At 50.2% G+C, this 22,258-nt stretch overlaps 1 protein-coding gene across 1 annotated transcript in view; it reads right to left on the bottom strand.

Moving 5' to 3' along the window:
* The window catches only part of DUOX2 (dual oxidase 2), an 82,452-nt gene that overhangs the window by 55,386 nt on the left and 4,808 nt on the right, over positions 1-22,258 (bottom strand). The window contains exons 3-6 of the mRNA XM_050966784.1: positions 21,656-21,713; positions 19,562-19,696; positions 19,135-19,348; positions 17,306-17,520 (exon numbers count right to left, since the gene is read on the bottom strand). Of these exons, the coding sequence (XP_050822741.1) occupies positions 17,306-17,520; positions 19,135-19,348; positions 19,562-19,696; positions 21,656-21,713 (622 nt within the window). The remainder of the gene's footprint in view (positions 1-17,305; positions 17,521-19,134; positions 19,349-19,561; positions 19,697-21,655; positions 21,714-22,258) is intronic.

Genomic DNA, 22,258 nt, shown 5'->3' on the forward strand with positions numbered 1-22,258 from the left:
TGCTTCCTTGTAGAGGTTGGACACAGAGCCCAAGATCCACAACCGTTCCAGGAATAATGCTGGATTTGTTTCAGAAAGGGTGGCATCTGTCCTGAGATCTGTGTTATCTACCCAGAGCTGATAGGCGCTGCCTGATTCACTGCCAGGCGCTTCCTTTTAGCTGGGATCGTGCAGTATGCTTCCTTGTAGAGGTCGGACACAGAGGCCAAGAACCATACACCATGACTGTTCCAGGAATGAAGCTGGATTTGTTTATGCAAACATGGCAGCAACAACACTGAAGCTGAATGGTGACTGTGGGGAGCTAACAGCTAACATGCGGAAAAGTGTGTGGAGGATCATGGGCTGTGAAGTTACAGCCCAATGTCTTAAAAAGACAAGCTCATTACATGAGTGAGATGGTAACAGATCCAGACTGTATTTAAGAACATGTCTGAGCTAGAATCATAGGGTTGGAAGGGACCTTAGGAGGTCATCTGGTCCAACCCCCTGCTCAAAGCAGGACCAATCCCCAGACAGAGTTTTATCCAGTTCTCTAAATGGCTCCCTCAAGGAGGGAACTCACGGCTTATCAGGCTAATGCTCAAGCCACTGAGCTATCCCTCCTCCCTGATGAAAGCCTGACTCTGGCACTGATTAGCAGATGGCATCCTCTGTGGAAATGCCAGTTACTGATGGAGTGCCCATGTATGCCTGCACACATGGGCTGAGCCAGGAGCTCCCTTGCCCTGTTGTGAGGAAGAGAGGTGCTGTACAGCACTATGTGCGGAGAAGCAGAGAGCCCTGTATTAAGGCTGGCTAATGCTTTCCAATATAAAAATTCTTGGGATGGTTTCTTTCAAGAGTACTTGCATGTCCCTGGGCTTTAGCAGGACTTGAGCTCTGGCTAAGGAATGGTCTTGGGGCCAAGGAGGTGCCTTTTCCTGGCCTTATTCACCCCGCTCTGAGTTATACACTGTTGAGACACCATCTCCCATCTATGGGTCGCTTGGTTTCAGAAGTGTGCCCCACAGCCTCAACATTCTCCAGCCCTGGGCACGCACCAGCCTGGTGTCTCACTTCAGCCTGGCACATAGACCTCAATCACCAGCCAGACTGCATCCGTCTCCTTTGGCTTTCCCCTGCAGGGCTGCCGGGGGGGGCAAGTGGGGCAATTTGCCCCAGGCCCCACAGGGGCCCTCACAAGAGTTTTTCAGGGCTCCTGGAGCGGGGTCCTTCATTCTCTCCAGGGTCCCTGGAAAACTCTCGCGGGGCTCAGGGCCCCCGGAGCTTCTTCCACTCCAGGTCTTCGGGAGCGGAAGGACCCCCCACTGCTGAATTACTGCCAAAACCCCGGCACTTTGACGACGGGTCCCACTTCGGCGTTAATTCAGCGGCGGAGGCCCAACTGCGGGTCTTCGGGGCACTTCGGCAGCGGGTCCCGGAGCGGAAGGACTCCCCTGCTGCCAAATTACTGCTGAAGTGGGGGCCCCCTGCCGCCAAAGACCCCAGACCCCCTGAATCCTCTGGGCGGCCCTGTTCCTCTGTGGGCTAGGGAAAGGGCACTGTGCTGGGACCCAGGAGCCCATGAACTCTAGACTGTCATTCTACAGATTGGGACTAAGACTTCTGGCAAGGTTAGTTCTGTGGCTTGCGTGGGCACAGCCTGTACTGACTGCTCAGGGCTCAAAGCCTGATAATGCAGGTCATGAACTGACTGTTGCAGATGCACATAACTGGAAGTGACTTTTGCCTTTTTCACCCCTAGGAAATGGCATTAAAAAAACCATAACTGAGATTGCAGAATCAAGCACCTGACAGTTGGAAAATGCCAATTTTAACCATGTTTCTGCAGCCTTAATTCATTCCCCTTGTGCCTCTGCATCCTCCACCCAGTCTTTAATCACATGACCACATGCTCTAACTCTGCCTCAGTCCACTATAAGAATCTGACGTGACAGGGCAGAGGTCGGGTGCACACCGGCCTATGGTGGGTGGACTTTGCTGCTGTTCAACAAACTAATTAATAATGTTTACATGGAATAATAGTTCCCCATAAACCTAGGCTGCAGCCCTGCCGCTTAGCATAGGTCAGGTACTCCTTCTCCCCAAGTGCCCATCTTTGGAGGGGAATTTGGGAACTAATCTCAGGTCCATCGCTGTGAGGAGGGACACGCGGCAGGTCTGAGCAGGCAGCGGCTGCCCCTGGTCACAGAAACGTGGGAGTCACATAAGCCACCACCAAAGCCGTGGAAAGCAGAGGGCACCACTCCGTTTGGGACAGTGGACAAACGTTTGTACCCTTTGCCATCAGGTGCTAAGCTGAGAGAGCAGGGCAGCATGCCGCCAGCATGCCACCTGGTGGAGGAATGCAGACTAGTGCCATATGACTTGCAGCACTCATCTAAGAGCTGCAGAGCCACAAGGGGTGTTGTGTTGGGGGAGCAGGGTGGGACGATAGGGTCTCCAGTGCACTAGTACCATGCCACAGCACAACTTCCTGAGACAGCCCCAGCCCCTCCCCTGGCTACTGGGTGAGGAGCTAGGTAGCCTTCTCTCTTCCTTTCTCTCCATCCCCTCCTGGCCCCAGGCAGGGAAACAGAGCCCTGTGCACTCCCTACAGCAGGGAAGGGTCGCTCCTACACCTCTTGCTGGGGGATCCCCACTTACTGATCAGAGGGGCCCAACTTTTCTGTATCTTTCCCTCCTGGGATAGGGGGATCACAGGTGCTGTCACAGCGAGTCCAAGCCAGGCTCCATCCAGTCTAATGCCCAACAGCAGGCCTCCCAGGAGGGCTCAAGAATCCCCACACGGGACAACAATGCACTAAGCCAGCCACATCTGGAGCCTGCTCCTGAGCACAGGATGTCAGGGCTCAGCTTTTGCCCTGAAGGACAGGGTTTAGATACCAGCTAAACAATCACCTGTGGAACTGTGCATGGAATTCTTCCGATTCCTAAAAATGTCCAGTCCTTTTGGGAGATCCTCCTATGTCCTTGGCTCAACAACGTCTTGTGGCAGCGAGTTCCCCAGGTGAATTATGGGTGGTGTAAAAAAGTATTTTCCTTCTTCCTTTTTATTGCAATGACTGTTCATACATCCATCTACCTACACCACACACACCCCCCATAGCCCTCTCTATGTATCTGGTTCAAATTATTTTTATTATTTTTTTAATTGAAGCATGGGGCATTGATAATACTTTTCACTGGGGAAAAAAACATTTTTATTTAAATGTTTCATTTGTCAAAGAAAATTTCAAAATAAACCATTTTGCCCGGATTGGGTTAAGAGCGCCGTGAAAAAGTCAAAGTGCTTGAAACGATGGGAAACTAGAAGGGGGGATGGTGCTGTTCTTCTCGGAGGATCAGATTCTCACTGCCACTAATGCCATGCCTACACGTATGGCACTGCAGCAGCCCAATACAGTCAGGCCGCTGCAGCACGCCTGCTGAAGACGCTTTATGCTGACGGGAGAGAGCTCTCCCATCGCCATAAAAACAACCCATCTCCGCAAGTGGCAGAAGCGATGTCAGCAGGCCACACTTTCCAGCTGACACAGCACTGTGCACATGAGCACTTATGTCGGTGTAATTATGTCGCTCAGCGGAGGGTGGTTTATTCACACCCCTGAAGTGACATAAGTTCTGCCAACATAGGCTACACAGGAAAGCTGCACCTTGTTAAAGCAGTGTTAACCGCTCCATGGACACCCTTATTCCGGTTGAAGAGGGACTCGTTTCTGTCCAGTTTAATTGATTCCTAGGGCTTGTCTACATGGCAAGTTACTGTGAGGCAAGCTGGGGTTTGAATCTGCAGTGTGCCAACTTGCTGCGCAGTATCAGCCCCTGGGGGATATTCAGTGCGCAGTAGCAATGTCCACAGGGGATGTGTAGACACCACAGGCTGGTGTGCTGTAGATTTAGACCGTGTCTCGCAGTGCAGAAACTCACAATGGAGATAAGTCCCTAACTAAAATTATGCTACAGCATAGTCTGGTTTAAAACTGAGATCACAGTGTCCACAAAGACTCTGGCACTGTTGTGACATGGCACCCACATCTCGTGAGTGCCGCCTTCTGGACGGGTGTTTCAGCGTCCCAGGCCTTGCCTCAGGCTGTACCCCTCAAGGCTTCCTCCCTGGAGGCAATGCTTTTGCCCTCTTACTCCATTCTGGCCCCAGCTCTCCAACCAGGCCTCTTAACAGTTCATATCCCCTTATGGGGGCTTCTCTCTGTCCAAATGTAGGCCACTTCCCCAGGGACCTATGGGGGGACCCAGACCCACCCCCTATTCCAGGTCCCAGCCCAGGAACCCTAAGAATAGCAGCCACATGCCACTATGTCCCTTTAACTACACTGCTTTCAGTTCTCTGGGCCATTTCCCCCAGCAGGGATAGATTAACCTTTTGTGGGCCCCTGTGTAGTCATTGTGGGCTCCAAGTGTGGGCCTGGTATGGCAGTGCCATAGTATATCTGGTACTGAATCTCAGAGACATTTTTCATTTTGATCACACCCCTCTACACGACTGTATGCACTGCCATACACAGCTCCCTCAGCCCCTAGTTTTTCTCATTGAGCTGTACACCCATGTGAGTTTACCAGTGTCCACAGTGAGCAGAACTTTCATAGTGATCAGGGAAACTCTCCACAGATTTATCTACTTCTTCATTCAGACCTTCTCTAGCCATGTCTCCAGTACCACCCTATGTCACCAGTCACTGCATGTGGTTCTGGTCGCAGTTCAAAGTTCCAAAGCTAGCAGATACTTGATCAATTCTGATAAATCCCTCCCTGAGCACCCATCCTCCATTTGAGCAAGCCACTTGCAAACACCATTTCCCCAAAGTGAGGACTTAGCTCTTGGGAATCTGAAGACACCAGCCTCTCTCTCTCTGCTCCCATCTACATGCTAGTCTACTACCTGATCACCACACCTCTCCCCATGCTTGTTTCCTTTCTACTTTGGACATGCTCCCCAACCAGCTGGGGCCATTCTCCCGCTGCAAGCCTGACCTGCTTCCTCTTTCCCTGCTTCCCTTGACATTCCTTTCCTACTGGTGACCGCTGTTCCTTGAGGTTAATTGCAGTTTCTTTATCTGCTCTAGTTTAATGGTCCCCAGTAGACGGAGTCACCTGCAGCTTCTCTGGCTATAGCCATGGGGCCAATTGCCAGCCTTGGACAGGTGCACCTACTAGCTGTGGGAGGGGCAGCAATTCCAAGGCTGAGCATGCTTGAACATTGCAATGGCAGCACTAGGGACTCTTAATTCTCAGCGCTGGCCCTAGGCAGCTGCAGACTCTCAGTTAAATGCTTCCCTTCTCTAGGCCATGGCTTTAAGTACATGAGATGTCCATCACCTGCAGCAGAGGGCACCACTTCCAACGCACCCCTCAGCTAGCACAAAGTTGTGCAGAAAGTGCAGCTTGAATGATTTTGGAGGCTAGGGTGCCAGGAGGCTCCCATTCCTGAGCAGCAGCTCTGCAACAAGCTCACATGGCCGCCCCTCCTCTGTGAGACCAGGACCCTGTGAAGACAATGGACTTACCCTGTGTATAATCAGTTCTGTCCAAAGCCTGAAGTGAGTGGGAGTCTTTTCATTATTTTTAATGGGCTGTGTATAGAAGCAAAGGACCTCATTCTGGACTCTAGGAGCAAAGTGCATTCTATGCTGCACTGATTTGCTATTGTAACGGGAAGGTCTCACATTACCTAGTGAATAAGCAACACCTCCTACAGCACTTAACTTTTTCTGAGAGCCTTCCCACCCAATTACTAAATGTAAACCCACTTTGCTTACAAAGGGCTGAAAATATCAGGTAGTATGGTCACAAAAGCAAGGCACTTCTGACTTCAGCAGGAATTTTGGATGTGCACAGAACACAGACAGGACTGGTTCCCGCATGGTTACAGAACTGCAGAAAAGTGGAAAATTTTTCAGCTTGTGTGACTGGAGGAGAGCTGGATCCATATTTTAAGACTGTCCTACATAAATGAGGAAAAGTTGAGGTGCCTTTTGTGGCAGAGATCTGACCTTGCCCCCGTGGGTCCTGCGCTTCTAAGTGGTTTATGCTAGCCTCAGTGGCTCACTGTGACCCTCTATGTAGCCCTTCTCTCTCTAGGGCCAGGAGTACAGTCTACCGAGCCCTTTTCATCATAAGCCAGCACGGAGGTTAGTGAGAGAACTTCCACAGTCTCTGTTGTCCCTGGGGGTTTATTTCAGAACAGTTTAGCCTCCTGTCCTGATAGGGGCCTGACTTTCCCTCCCAGGCGATGTTCCTGTAATGGAGATGTTCCTGGAGGGTGGGGGGAACCTGGGCCCGCCCTCTACTCCAGGTTCCAGCCCAGGGACCCTAAAGGTAGCAGCTGTTGACAGCCAACCTTTCACTGCCAGAGTTGCTACATTTCCCTGGGCCACTTCCCCACAGCTCTCCTGCTTCTCCCTTCTTCACCCATACCAATGGTTTGAGGGTGTCATCATTAACTAGCCCTTCAGCTGCACTTCCTCTCCTCTGCTTGACTGGAGTGAGCCCTTTTTATAGTATCGGGGGCCTTAATTAGAGTCAAGTGGTCACCTTAGATTAACGGCCTCACCTGACTCTTTTCAGGTTAATTAGTCAGGTGTTCTCATTAGCCTAGAGCAGCCGCTGCTCTGGTCAGTCAGGAAACAGAAAACTGTTAATCCAGTGACCAGTATATCTGCCTTCTGCTATACTCAACTGTCCTGGGTCTTTCACACTTTGTTATTCTTTTGTTCCACTCTTCGTTTCTATGGGGAATTTGCCAATGCAATATTACTGCCTTCCTTTTAAACAAAACTAAAATGATAATGGCAGTTGAAAATAGCAATTCCAGTCCTAGTTAGCACTGGGGAGATGCCAGCATTTGTTGCTCAATTTTATCCTCATTTTTCTACAGCAAGTTACAGTGGATCAGCATATTTGATTTGGGAGAAATGAAGTAACAGCAGCCTAAACTGAGCTTGAGCACTCCTGAATTTTGAGAGTGTTCAAATCTGGAAGGCGGGTGCTAGATTCCCTTTCTGAATATTAGCTAAATCTGGAAAGGAAAAGCCAATTTCTGCTTCCATGGCTCAGATGTGGAAATCCTCCTGCATGCCTGGTACTGTATCTAAAGCTGCCCAGGTCCTGTAGTAGAGCCTCCCCTCCCTTACTTATCATTTTAAATTCTGGTGGGATCCACATACTTCCCTTGCTAGGCTTTAGATAGAGAGGTGCACTGTCCATTAGTCCCCCCAATTCCTTCTTTGGGAGCTGCCACATGAGGTCACACCAGCATCCATAATCTAGTCTGGGGAAGTCTTCAGAGGGTGATATCTGGGCCAAAACCTTCTATACTCCTTGGGCATACTTGTTCCTCATTCACAGTGCCACCCCCTTTTAGCAGCCAGCCCCCTTCACAGCAAGCTGAAACACATGGGGTCTCAGCTTCCCCACTCCCTTTCCTGTTGACAGCTGCCAAGGGAATACAGGGAAATGTTGTTCTTTCCCTGCTCTAGGGCCAGCTCTATAGGCAGGGAGCTGGCCAAGGAACTACAGCTCCCAAGCCGGGTCCCTGCTGCTCCAAGGCTCACTCTCAGGGCCTCTGCTTCTGCAGCACTGCAAGAGGGGAGGAAGTGAATATTATGGGGCTCCTTCTGAGCTTTGGCCCAGTGCTATGGAGCCATTGGCACCAGGGTAAATCTGGTACTGCCCCTGGCACCAGCCTTCATCAATACTTCACCCTTACCATAGGGCTCATCTAAGTTCAGGCCCAGCAGCCAGCCAGGAGCGCTTCCTCACTCTCCCTGTCCCTGCCAGCACTAAGCTATCTGCAGTGTGGCTGTTCTTTGTTAAAGTTAGAAAAAGGACTTACAATTTGTTAGACCACTCTGTTTATTAGCGCAGCGCTCCGCCAATAACATTTAGAATATGTGAGTGGCCATGCAAAGCCCAAACAGTCTTATTTATACAGATAAAAGAGCAGGAATTAGACAAAGGGACAAAGAAATTAAAACAGTAAAATTTACCTGGGGCACAGCATGCATATTTTATTTTTTTACTAACTGTTATTGATTTAAGGCTAATGCTTTACCAATTGCCCTTAAACGGTGCAATTGTTTTATGTTAATGTTTGTATTTAAAAGGGCCCATTTTTTCTTTAGAATGGCTGCAAAGAAACCAAGAATTATTTTTTAACATGGTTTTTTTTAACATTTTTTACAAAGTTTTTAACTGCTTAATTTTTTTTAGCCTTTGTAGAGTTAACTTTTTACTTTTTTTTTTAAATTACTTGTTTATGTTTTAAAATGACACCTTTATTACCTTAGATTTTACCATTTTAAGTATTGTTCCAGGGATTTATGCCTGCACTTACTGCTTTTTTTACTCCTGACGCTATGCCCTTAGGGCTTTCAACCTGTTTTTTAGTTTTTTTATCTGTTGCTTGCCTGCTTTTCTGGGCCCGATCCTACTTTTTTTTTTTCAATGAACCATTTGTGAGTGCTATTGTGGTTACTTTACAATTTTGAAAGAAATGTTTAAGGAAAGGGACCAGGAAGGGTGGGGGCTAGTTGAGGAGCCCCCTCCTTGCTGAATTGGTAGTGGAACACTAAAGAATCAGTTTTTGAGGCAGACAACAAAGAGGAACAGAACAAGGGGCTTTTTGTTCTTTTTACAATGAGATGGGAGTATGAAAGGGGTTGGATTGATCCGGGGTTTGGAGAACGGGGTAAAGGGAGCGCTTTATCTGGTGGTGGGAGAGGAGGCTTTTAATAAAGCTTTTAACTTATTATTTGAATATTTGAGAGAGGCCAGTTTTGATTTTGTTTGCCTATGATTTGCCTTTTTTTACCACTGCATGAAACAATTAACCTTTTTTTTAGCCAATTTAGTTTTAGGTTGGCCGAGTTTGTCCTTTAAGACGTTTACTTAGTCTTTGTTTCAAGATTTTAACAGTGGCCACTGAGTTTTGGGATCCCCCTGAGTTAGCCTAGACCATTTTTCCAGAAATTTACAGGCGTCTGGACCCTTTTTACAAGAGTCTGGACCCATCCTAAATACATAAAATGAGCTGGCGTTTATTTAGGAAACTGTTCTGACTTAGACGTCTGGTTACCTATACAGGAGGACTTTACACACCAATTACTCAAGAAGGAAATTCGGGTTTGTCAGAGCGATGCCCAGTGCAACACACAAAAGGAGCCCACAGGCTACTGCCTCAGTCGCCCTTGCTTTTACACCAGGGGTTTTACCCAAAGTGCGGTGCGGCTGCGATTGTGCAGATTTCACTTACTTAGACCGCGGGGACAGGAACCCCTTGGTCGGCCAATTTTCAGACAAAGACGGCACCCAGACTTAAACACTCCACAAGAGGACAGATAGACACAGAGACAGGACAGTCCTTAGTCCGGACAAAACACAGAAATAATTACCTGACCAGATTCCTGATGTCAGATCCCGGGATCCCTACCAGAACTGAGTGGGAACCAACAGGTTCGATGGCGTAGACCTCACTGTGGCTGTGCACCTTTCCGCTCTAGTGGGGGACCGCTTGGGCCAAATGCCCAGGTGCCGGCTGCCACAGTTATTCTACAAAAACAGTCAGGAATTACACAGCTCCAGTGAAGACGGTTGCCATCTCGGTGGAACCTCCAAATTGTTAAAGTTAGAAAAAGGACTTACAATTTGTTAGACCACTCTGTTTATTAGCGCAGCGCTCTGCCAATAACATTTAGAATATGTGAGTGGCCATGCAAAGCCCAAACAGTCTTATTTATACAGATAAAAGAGCGGGAATTAGACAAAGGGACAAAGAAATTAAAACAGTAAAATTTACCTGGGGCACAGCATGCATATTTTATTTTTTTACTAACTGTTATTGATTTAAGGCTAATGCTTTACCAATTGCCCTTAAACGGTGCAATTGTTTTATGTTAATGTCTGTATTTCTGACACCTGGTTGCAACATTTTAACAACTTTGCTTAAAGGTACAGACAACATTTTTTTAATTCTTTTTATTTTTACTATATAATTTATTTTACTTTTACATCTTTTTAGCCAGCTAGGAGCACCATCTACATTCCTCTACCTCCAGCAACAAAGTGAGTCTGTCTCTGTCACTGTAGCTCTTTTTATAGGGGCCTCCTGGGCCCTGATTGGCTGCTCCCTGCAGCCTCTAATTGGCTGTTTCCCCTGCAGCTACTTTAGGCTGCTTGGAGGACTTCTCTACCACTCCTGTCTTGGGATGGGTGTGGCAGGACACTGAGGTCTCCAGCAAGGGGCCTCTGGGCCTAGTCTACCCCATCACAGGCACTAAATCAGTTTAAAATCACACCTTAAATTAAACCAGTTACATTAACCATTTTCATGTAGCTAATCCCAAAATGCTTTACAATAGCAGTGTGAAGGGCCCTTAATATGACACCTACAAAACAGGATTTAGTGTGAATGCAACCAAGAACCCACTCAGGGCACCTTGTTGAGGGAGATCAAAGCTTAATAAAATGGCAATAATAGGTGACTTCCACTGCTCACACATAAGCTGGTGAAATGTCATGGGGGTGGGGGGGAGAGAGTGAGAGAAGAGACTGTTGACACCTTACATGAGTGTCCCTTGGAAGAGCTAGTTCTACGGCATTCAAGAGGTGAGGCGATGCTCAGTTCAGTCCTAGATCACTCACCAGAGATGGTTCAAGAAGTGAGTATTGCTGAGCCACCAAGTAAGAGCCAGTGAACGCGGTCTAATTAATGTCCATATCCCTGGAGGAGAAATCTTATAAAAAACATCTCGGTGCCACGAATCTTTAGACAGCAAGATTCCAAAAAAACCCCAATACAACTCACCCAAAAGACCCTCAAATAAAAGGGGAGACAATCCAAATCCTCACCCTTGGCGTCGAGACTCTTCACACCGAAGGACAAAACACGGGAGAGCTGGGCCAAAGCATTCTGTTTCAGGGATCTGACTATGGAACCAGCATCCAGAGTAGACCCAGCGAGGGTAGAGTCTGACCATCTTTAGGAAACACTGCAGAACCTCCTCCTTTGAAAAGGTCTTTCTACCGTAAAAAGGACACTCACAGCATGAACACCCCCTTCTACCTACAAACGGCCACCTGGCTCTCAAAACAACCCTGGAAACCTGAAACCAAACACCTAAAGAATCCCCAAGACTAATAAATTAATACAATTTGAAAAAACACACAAAGCCTCCTACAAGCCGAGATCTTACCCCTGAAAGGGGAGAAGTGTCCGAGACCTATGAAGTGCACTAGGAACTTTGCTAGTGCTATTCATTTTAAGTGGCCGGTGCTGCAGTGATGGGTGGCAGGATAAACCCCAAAGAGAGAAAGGTTTCAAGAGGGTATTTAAAGCAAACAGGTATCCTTTGGAAGACCGAAATCCAGCCTCAATGGCATAACCTTCGGCAGGTTCAATGAATGTCAGAGACTGGGAGGGTGAAGAGGGAACCTGATGAGCAAACAGCCATGGACACAAAAACAATACACAAAAACTCCTCCAAGTATCTCAGGAGCAGGAAGCCTCTGAGAGGATCAGTGGGTCTGCTGGGGACAGACACTTAAGGGAAGCTAAATGCATCCCTCTCCAGCACAAAGTGGGTGGGGAGATTACCTCAGACCTACTCTCTTCAGATAGCAAAGATGAGGCACTGTCAGACTGAGGTCTCAGAGGAGGAGGTGCTGGGAAAAGCTACATTAAAGAACAGCCAGATCACCAAGACTAGGTGGAAAGTATCAGAGGGGTAGCAATGTTAATCTGGATCTGTAAAAAGCGACAAAGAGTCCTGTGGTACCTCACAGACTAACAGACGTATTGGAGCATGAGCTTTCATCAGATGCATGTAGTGGAAGTTTCCAGAGGCAGGTATAAATATGCAGGCAAGAATCAGTCTAGAGATAATGAGATTAGTTCAATCAAGGAGGATGAGACCCTCTTCTAGCAGTTGAGGTGTGAACACCAAGAGAGGAGAAACTGCTTTTGTAGTTGGCTAGCCATTCACAGTCTTTGTTTAATCCTGAGCTGATGGTGTCAAATTTGTAAATGAACTGAAGCTCAGCAGTTTCTCTCTGAAGTCTGGTCCTGAAGTTTTTTTGCTGCAGGATGGCTACCTTAAAATCAGCTATTGTGTGTCCAAGGAGATTGAAGTGTTCTCCTACAGGTTTTTGTATATTGCCATTCCTAATATCTGACTTGTGTCCATTTTTTATGTAGGGACTGTTCAGTTTGGCCGACGTACGTAGCAGAGGGGCATTGCTGGCACATGATGGTGTATATTACGTTGGTGGACATGCAGGTGAATGAACCGGTGATGTTGTGGCTGATCTGATTAGGTCTTGTGATGGTGTCGCTGGTGTAGATATGTGGGCAGAGCTGGCATCGAGGTTTGTTGCATGGATTGGTTCCTGAGTTAGAGATACTATGGTGCGGTGTGTGGTTGCTAGTGAGAATATGCTTAAGGTTGGTGGATTGTCTGTGGGCGAGGACTGGCCTGCCTCCCAAGGCCTGTGAAAGCAAGGGACCGTTGTCCAGGATGGGTTGTAGATCACTGATGATGCATTGGAGAGGTTTTAGCTGATGACTGTAGGTGATGGCTGGTGGAGTTCTGTTGGTTTCTTTCTTGGGCTTGTCTTGCAGCAGGAGGCTTCTGGGTACACATCTGGTTCTGTTGATTTGTTTCCTTACTTCCTGGGTATTGTAGTTTTGAGAATGCTTGGTGAAGATCTTGTAGGTGTTGGTCTCTGTCTGAGGGGTTGGAGTAAATGCGGTTGTACCTCAGTGCTTGGCTGTAGACGATGGATCGTGTGGTGTGTCCAGGATGGAAGCTGGAGGCATGAAGGTGGTGTTAATGTGACCATCACTTATTTGTACCGTGGTGTCTAGGAAGTGGACCTCCCATTTAGATTGGTCCAGGCTGAGGTTGGTGGTGGGGTGAAAGCTGTTGAAATCATGGTGGAATTCTTCCAGAGTCTCCTTCCCATGGGTCCAGATGATGAAGATGTCATCAATGTAGCATAGGTAGAGAAGAGGCGTGAGTGGATGAGAGCTGAGGAAGCGTTGTCCCAGGTCAGCCATAAAAATGTTGGCATATTGTGGGGCCATGCGAGTGCCCACAGCGGTGCCACTGGTCTGAAGGTATATATTGTCGCCACATTTGAAATAATTGTGCATAAGGATAAAGTCACAGAGCTCAGCAACCAGTTGTGCTATGGCATCATCAAGTATACTGTTCCTGACAGCTTGTATTCCATCTGTGTGTGGGATGTTTGTGTAGAAAGCCTCCACATACATGGTGGCTAGAATGGTGTTCTCTGGAAGATCACCAATGCATTGCAGTTTTCTCCGTAAATCAGCGGTGTCACGGAGATAGCTGGGAGTGCTGGTGGCGTAGGGTCTGAGTAGAGAGTCCACATATCCGGATAGTTCTTCAGTGAGAGTGCCAATTCCAAAGATTATGGGGTGGCCAGGATTTCCAGGTTTGTGGATCTTGGGTAGTAGACAGAATAACCCCGGTCAGGGCTCTAAGGAAATGTTGATTTGTTCCTGTGTTAGTGTAGGGAGTGTCCAGAGTAGATGGTGCAATTTCTTAGTATATTCCTCAGTGGGACCCGAGGCAAGTGGCATCCATCCAAGAGTTTTGAAAGAGCTCACTGAAATCAGCTCTGGTCCTGGCAAGCTGGGGGATCCTCAGGGAGCCTAATTACAGTGCCAGGGGATAGGCGCCGTCTTTATGAGTTTCCAGGAGGTACTTGATCCCCACTCCGCCCTAGACCCCGCCCCCACCCCTTCCCCCAAGCCCCCACCCTGCCTCTTACCTCCCCTGCTCCACCCCATTCAGTCCCTTTCCCCAAGCCCACCCCCTCTCGCCCCCACCGCCTCCTGCACACCAATGAACAGCTGACCTGCGGCAGGTGGGAGGCTCTGGGAGGGAGTGGGAGAAGCTGATTGGTGGGGCCGCGGGTAGGCAGGAGGCACTGGGGGGAGGGAGAGGAGCTGATGGGGAGGGGCTGCCAGTGGAAGCTAAGCACCCACTATTTTTTCTATGGGTGCTCCAGGGTTGGAGCACCCACGGAGTCAGCCCCTAGATCAGGGGAACAGTGTGAAACAACCTTTGCAGAGAGAGTGATAAAGCATCTAGATGGGTGCTAGGTGAGGGACGAACCAGCTTGGTGCCAGGGAAGGACAATATGTCTCTGCAGTCTTCTGGCACACTTTGACCACCCCAGAAAGCAGGACCAAATGGCGCGCTGCCTGATTGTATTGATTTGGACTTTCAAAACTCCTTCCATAAAGGCCCTCGCAAGAAGCTTGTAAGGAAACTAAGCAGTGCTGGAGGGAGAGGGGAAGAATTCCTGCCTGGGATCAGAAAGTGATCCAGAGTTCATCTACACAGCAGCAAGGAGGTGTAATTCCCAGCGTGGGAAGATATACATGCACTAGCTATGCTCAAGGGAGCACCTAGAAATAGCAGTGTGACCACCTGAGTACAAGCCCCCCGACCCCTGGTTAATTCTCGCGTGGCTGGCATCCCACAGCCTTGCTGCTATTTTTAGGTACTAGCACTGGGAATTACCCCTGCAGGTGCTGTACAGCCGTACCCGAGAGAAACAAAAACAAAACGAGGAATACATGACCTGTTTTTAGGTAACAGCAGGCGGCTGCCCAGGGTAGTATACCAGGGCTGTGCTGTTTAATACCTTCCCGAATGATCTAGGTGAGGAGGGGAGCAATGGCAACAACTATTGAGCGTAGGCAAGACTAAGGGAAGTTGGGGGGTGGCCAGTGGAATTCAGGCTTGGCTACTGGAAGGCAATGCACATTAGCTGCTCAGATACATGGCTGGGTCCTACACAACGCACAACCACTCAGGGGAAAGAGCTGGCCATCGCTGGGAGCAGCTTGAGGCTAGATGGACCCCAGGCTTGTTCAGGCCATGCCTACATGCCTCGTGTGGCTGTGCAGAGCTGTGCAGAGGAGGGCAGTTAATGGTGGACAGGCCGCAAGAACGCCCTCACCCAGCCCGGGCACAGGCTGCTACCACCTTCCCATCTTGGCTCAGCTCTGCCAGGCAGGCAGGGGAATGGCAGGAACCCAGCAGGGATTCCCTACAGCTGAGTAACCATCACTTTGCAATGCTCAGTCAGGGGCGCCAGGAGCATGTCCTGCTCAGAGGAGCTTGCTTTGTCTCTCAGGGATCGCTGGACAGGCCCCTCCTCTTCCTCTTCCTCTCTCCCTTCCTCACTCAGATTAAAGACCAGCTTCAGCTTCTCAGGCTGCACAGAATTCAGGATGATCACACCCAGCCCCAGCAGGAAGCACAGCAGCCCTGCAACGCAACATGGGGGGACTAGTTACAGGCTGCATATCTGGACCTTTCCTGCACTATACTACCTCTGTGCCACCAGAGCCTCATGGCCAACTACACAGGCTTTGGCGTCACTCTGCTCTGACAGTGCAGTGCGAAGCAGTCCATGATTTGGGACATGGTGAGCAGAATGGACTATAGCAGTGGTCCCCAACCTTTTCGTCTGGCAGGCGCCAGACAAAGGACCGTGGTGGCGGTGGAGCACCCGCCGAAATGCCACCGAGTTTCTGCGGCATTTCGGCGGCGACGCCTCTCGATGACGTTGCTTGTCGGCGGCAAGTGATGTCATCGAGAGGCGTTGCCACCAAATTTCTGCAGCGTTTTGGTGGCGACACCTCTTGATGATGTCACTTGCCACCGACATGTGACGTCATCAAGAGGAGCCACCGCCGAAATGCTGCAGAAATTCGGTGGCATTTCGGAGGATGCTCCACCACCGGCCAGGACGCGGGCGCATTTAGATGCCCCCGCGGGCACCACGTTGGGGACCCCTGGACTATAGTATCCCAGGGGAGGCCTCCCTGTCGCATGTCATAATATGACAGAACTCTGTGCCTCAAAAACTAAACCGCATCTCTATGGAGAGAACTATTTACAGAGCTGCTGCAACAGCATTAAGCATTCCAGCCATATGCACACTGACCGACGGCCTGGTGCCTCTTCCATTCCCTTCCCTCCTGCAACTTTGCTGCACCCTCCAAGTTCCATGCAGATTGCTACCACTTTATGTAACACAGTATCCTCCGTATTATCCATCTTGTTCCTTGTGCACGTTAACATCTTGTTCGCTTTGCAGATCGCTGCTATTGTTGCACACTGAGCAGGACATCACTGAGCTGTCTCCAGTGAGCCTTGCCCCTTTCCTCAGTAGTTACAGATAATTTAGAACCCACTAGTGAGTCTGAATAGCTAAAATTGCTGTTTCCAATGTGCATGACATTACATTCAACAGCACTGAATGCCATCTGCCATTATATACCCCCCAATCATGTAGCTTGGTTAGCTCTTTCTAAAGTTCCTCACGTTCTTCTCCAATTTTGCCCATCCTCAATATTTTTCGGTCATCTGCCAATTTTACTACCTCGCTGCTCAGTTCTTTTTCCAGATCTTTAATAAATGTATCAAACCAGTCCTAGATTTACTGCTCCAATATTAGTAGAATTGAATATGCCAACCCTTGTAGTCACTTGCTCATACTGTACTGGTGAATGCCTTCTTTGAAAATATACCAACTCTTTGCATGATGGGCATGAATTTTCAATGCTTTTCCTCTTGCACTGTTATCCAGGGCTTAACTTGTGCCAGGGCTTGCCAGGGTTGAGCCCCCAGTACTTCTGGGCTTGGCAGTTCACAGCTCCGGCACCTCTGGGCTTGCCGCATCAGTTATGAAAGTAACAAAATTACTGGAGCTCCAGCACCCAACCACTTGGGCTCTGGCACCTCGTTTGGTACAAATTAAGCACTGCTGGTATCCCAACGGTGGGGAGGGATTCAGGTAAATGGCATTACCCACCCCAAGTAGAAGCAGAAATTTGCTGTCTGATTAGAAACCTCTAATTTTTCTGACTAGGCATTTAATCAAATCCAAGACTCTAGGGGGCCCATGAGCTGCAATGTTGCTCTGACCCATCTCTCCAGAATCACAGCCTAGGGCCCTCTCCTTCCTCATGGCTAATGTAATGCTGCATTTGGGGTCCGGAAAGAACTTTCTCAAGGGGCTTTTAGAGCCCTGGGCAATGTTCCCCTGGAGCTCTGAGCCAGTTTTCCCTGGTGGAATCAGGTGGAAGCATCCAACACCATCAGTTTCCTGGGACCAAGTGCAGCATAGGGGGAGATGGTGGCCTTTGGTCCCGCCTGTCTCCTCCTCTGTGTTGCTAGGTCACATAGTAGCACTGAAGAAGAGGAAAATCCCAGTTCACTCCAAGGAGCAGCCCACTGACCTGTTGCTAGCGTGAGCCAGAAGGATGCCCCATAGACAGTCTGCAAGGAGGCTGGACCGAACCGGATGGTGCACATCGGGGAGTTCCTCGCAACAGAGAAGAAGAGCAGTGAGCAGATCAGCAGCGCTGCCGTGAACAGGATCATGTAGCTTCCATACAGCAGGATTGGCATGGAGAACAGCATGTTGGAAATCAGCCAGGTGCAGAAGGCCAACCTGCGAGAGAGCAGGGGGGTTGAAAGGAGAGGCCGTCCCTCGCTTTTACACTGACCTGCTTTGGGCTGCTCCCGAGCCCTTCTCGCTGACCACTAGTGGGCAGCATCCTCATCACCTGCCCCTGCGGTCATCATCCTTTGCACTGGTATAAAAGGCTACAGAGAGCAAGGCCCACAGATCCCATTGCCTCTGCGCTGAACCCAACCTCCCGCCTCACCTGACAGGCACTTCCGGCTGAGCTCAGCCCCGGAGTAATGCTACTGAATTCTAGCGATGACTTTGTTAGAGGAGCCCAGTTAGACACACTTGCCCTTGAAACCACCTTCTCCTCGGCAACAGGGAGGACTGGGCATGGTGATAGTGTGCAGTGAGAACTGGGCTAAGTGTGCAAGTGTAGGGGTCCCAGTGCTCACAGGACACATGCGCCTCTTCACTCCTCAACTAGGGCAACATCTTCCTTTGAGAGGCCTCAGAATCCATGGGACCAGGGCTGGCTCCAGGCACCAGCGCAGCAAGCTGGTGCTTGGGGGGCCCATGGAAGGAGGTGGCAAGTCCAAGTCTTCGGGGGCAATTTGGCAGTAGGTCCCTCAGTCCCTCTGCCGCTGAATTGCCGCCGAAGAATGAAGCGGTGGTGGTAGAGCAGCCACCGAAGTGCCGCTGATCGCAGCTTTTTTTTTTCTCTTCACCGCTTGGGGAGGCAAAAAAGCTGGAGCCAGCCCTGCATGGGACGTGTGCATACGAAATAATTTCCTAACTACCCATGCCAGATGGCATTATCAAGGGACACACCTGCTCTGTGATGCCAGGCCTCCCACAGTGGCATTGCCAGGGAGTGTTCTGGATATTGATAAACACTTCTTGGGAGATGACCCCACCGTTCTAAAGCAAGACCCTACAGCAGTTTGGGCCAGGGAGTGACAAAGAACATGGTACCCCACTGATGCTGCAGGAGGGCTTTTGGGAGGCAGAATGCAATTACTAGTTCTGCAAAAATGCCATGTAACCATAACTGACCATGAGTGGCCAGGGCCTTGGCTGTGTCTCCTCCAGGATTGGCATCTCCACCTATCCCCTAGGTGATGCACTGAATCGTCACTGGCTAAGAATGAAGAGTACCTGCTACAGAACCACCAATTTCTGGAGCATCTCAGAGGGGTTCTTGTCACCCAAGTATTGGCCTTGCTTAGCTTCTGAGGTGGCATGGCAGCAGGTCATGAACCCAGCTAAGTAAACCTTAGCTCAGTGCTAAGAGCATCTGGATAACTCTGCAGCCCGCTCAACAGTGGAGCAACCTGTTAGATGCTATTCAAGCCTTGGACAGTCATTTCCTAAGGATGATTTATGGCCAATGAAATCAGTCCCGGTATGATGTTACATTGAGCCGCACACTGTGCATCTCAGGAAGCTACTGAAGTTCTTTAAAAAGCGACAAAGAGTTCTGTGGCACCTTATAGACTAACGGACGTATTGGAGCATGAGCTTTCGTGGGTGAACACCCACTTCGTCAGGGTGAAGTGGGTGAATACCCACTGAAGTTCTTTGACCTTCTACCCAAGAGGAGCCCCTTCCCTTGTGGATGGTTCTCCCAAGGCGCGGCGTCTTGCTGGGCCTTACCACAGAGTGACAGAGGTATAGTGGCCGGAGATCCTGTACTGGCTGTGCACGCCACATGGGCTGTGCTTGCTAAACTTCTCTGCCACATATAGGATGGGGCTGGGCAGCCCCTTCGCCAGGCTGTCTGCGTAGATGCAGGTGTAGTCTGCTCCCAAGTGCCAGGCAAAATGTTCGTTGTAGTTGATGGTTTCGTTGATCTGATTCACTGGGTTTCCTGCAGGAAAGAAACCTGATCAAGGAGACCGATCAAGATCAAGGAGACCGAGCACATGGGGAAGGGGAGCTGGGAAGAGGGCTCGGTCACCCAAGGGCAGGGCACTTTTGCTGATCTTACCTCCCCTCTGTCCTGCCAACCTGCCCTAGGGGAGCTGAAAGACCCCAGTGCCTCCCCCTCCTACTCGCCCTTGACTCAAAGACCTGGACTCACCCACTAGCGTGATGTTGACCCCTGCCAAGCCGATATGCAGACCAATTTCTGCGTTCACCATGGCGCGGCTGAAGGATTTGTAGGAGGTGTTTGCCGTGACCCAGCCAATCTCCCAGTCCCTGGTGAAGTTAACACCTGTGAAGATGGCAGTAATCAGACATAGCCCGTGTGCTACTGAACCAGCCATTGACTGTGCACAAAGATCGAGTGACAAACTCCTTGTCTCCATGGCAGCAGCCAAGCGACTGTACATCAGAGGGGTGTGCACCAAGAGCGCTCTAACATAAGGCTGCCCTGTAACTGCGCCATGTAGACCATGTGGGTGGGTCAGCTAGATACCTTCCACAGCATGACAGCAGGGTCTGTGTGGGGCAATCAGAGCACAGCCCCATCTCAGCGTGATCTCCATGACTGTCCTGCTCGGCTGATCCGGAGGCCATGGTGTGTCCTGCCCGTCCTAGCCCCAGTATGGAGAGCCTCACGTCCCAGCGGAAAACACACCATCAATGGTGGCCTCTGGTGAGGGGGGCAACTTCACTGGGGGCAAAGGCACTTGGTTCCCTGTCCCCTCAGCAAAGAACAGGCCAGGGGTTGCTAGGCTGGGGGAGGGCACTGGGCTCTGCATGGGCATGGGGGGAGCTGGGCTGCTTGCAGGGGCAGTGGAATTTGTGAGGAGGCTTGTTTGCATGGGGCACTGGTTTTTGGGGGATGGGGCTTTGGATGAACCTGAGCAAAAGCCAGCTGGCCTCTGTGGTGCCCTTGAGCCCCAGAGAATTGCTGGGGAGCCTGAATGACAAATGCACAACCTCAGCTCACCTCTGGGCGAGATTTCACTTTCTGGCCCCTGTGTGAATGAACCGTTCTGCAGCGCAGGACAAAGGAGCCTGTCGGTCACATGCAGGGGGCAAGCGCTGGCAGCCAGCCTCGAAGGGTTTATTTACTTTGAGATGTACAGCACCCAGCGCTGGCGGTGGCCTGGTCACTGCTCACAGCTTCTGTTCAAGTATGATTGAATCCTGCACATCCGTCCCAGCACAGGCGCTGACTTTTATTTTTCCCAGTGAGTGCTCCATCCCTGCTCTGCCCCGAGGCCCCGCCCCTACTCTGCCCCCTCCCCAGAGGCCCCATCCTGACTCTACCTCTTCCTGCCCTTGCTCCAGTGATTCCCACTCCCACTCCACCCCCTATCTCAAGGCCCCCGCCACTCCCTGAGCGCTTCCCGCCAGCTGCTGAACAGCTGATCGGTGGCCCCATCAAACAGCTGTGGCTGGTAGGTGCTGAGCACTCCCTATTTTTTCTATGGGTGCTTGAGCCCTGGAGCACCCATGGAGTCGGCACCTCTGACTCCATCATCTCCACTTACTGAATGTCAGCGGTCTCGTCTCTGAGAGCTGCCCTTTCCCCGATGCAACCAGACAGATGGCACCGTGCTGCTGGGACACCAGGGCACTGCAGCCCTGGATGCCTGAAAGGGATCTCACTGAGCCCAAGGGGAAAGGACTGGATCGATAGCCCGAGGGACTGCAATTCCCTCGGTATCCATAGATCAGACCTGCCCCCCGCGCACCCTTCCCCACCCTCCCCCCACAGCTCTGCCCTAGAAAGGCTGTGGCCAGGAGGTGATGGCAATTCTACACCTATCAGCCTAGGCCTTCCTGACAAAGCACAACAGAGGGTTCCGCTGAGGTGCTAGTGTTTGTGATGCAGACGCATTCGTGACTAGGGGCCCCCAGCTGCTGTCCGGTGGCAGTGGGCTTTGTGTTCTGTCTGTGCTGGGAGATGACTCTCAGAGGAGAGCTGCTTGAATGACTTGTTGCAAATAAATTATCCTCGCGGGGCCAGCCATTCCTCTGCTCGCTAACTGCACTGCTGGAGCCAGTGCCTCAGAATGTTAGTCAAAAAAGGAATCGAGTCGTCTTCTTTCCCCATGGAGTATTCAATGGGACATCCCCCTTCCTTGATCCTCATCAACCTTTACTCTTCCTCGCCTCTCTTCTGGGGAGGGCTTCTTGCTATTTCCTGCTTTGTTCCAGTCTCCCTGCTTGAAGGGGCAGATGACTACAGGGAACCCGCGGCGTGGCAGCAAGTACTCACTGAGAATTACTGCTCCAATGAAGAGGCTGGTGATCACTCGCAGGAGCCAGAAGAACCTCTGTAGGGAGGACAGGACAGATCAGGAGCCAGCCACATTCCCCTCTCCAGGTTGTGAACTCAACAGGGGCCAATGGCAGACCCAGAGAAGTTCTGTTAATTTCATGGTTCCTGTAGGCCAGAGCTGGCCAGGAATTTCTGATCAAAACATTTTTCCTTCAGAAAACAGGGCTTCATTGAAATCACCACTTTCTGTGGGAAAAGATTAATTTCAGAGGGATTTTCCAACGGGAAAATCAAAACAAATGAGTTCAGTTAGAAACCTCAACCCAAAACAAATCACAGTGTTTTGGAACCTGCCCCCCTCCTGAGTAGGGTGACCAGATAACAAGTGTGAAAAATCGGGACACATTTTTGGGAGTGTAGGGGGGCATAATTGCGTATATAAGACAAAGCCCTTAATATCGGGATGGTCCTGATAATATCGGGATGTCAGGTCACCGTACTCCTGAGCCCCTACGGCACTGCAGTGGGAGTGGTGGAGTCTGAAACAAACTGAGATGGGACAGGAAACTGCAACTCCCACAAGTCACTGCGGCAGCTTCC

This window comes from Gopherus flavomarginatus, chromosome 9 (assembly GCF_025201925.1).
Source record: "Gopherus flavomarginatus isolate rGopFla2 chromosome 9, rGopFla2.mat.asm, whole genome shotgun sequence".
Taxonomy (NCBI): Eukaryota; Metazoa; Chordata; order Testudines; family Testudinidae; genus Gopherus; species Gopherus flavomarginatus.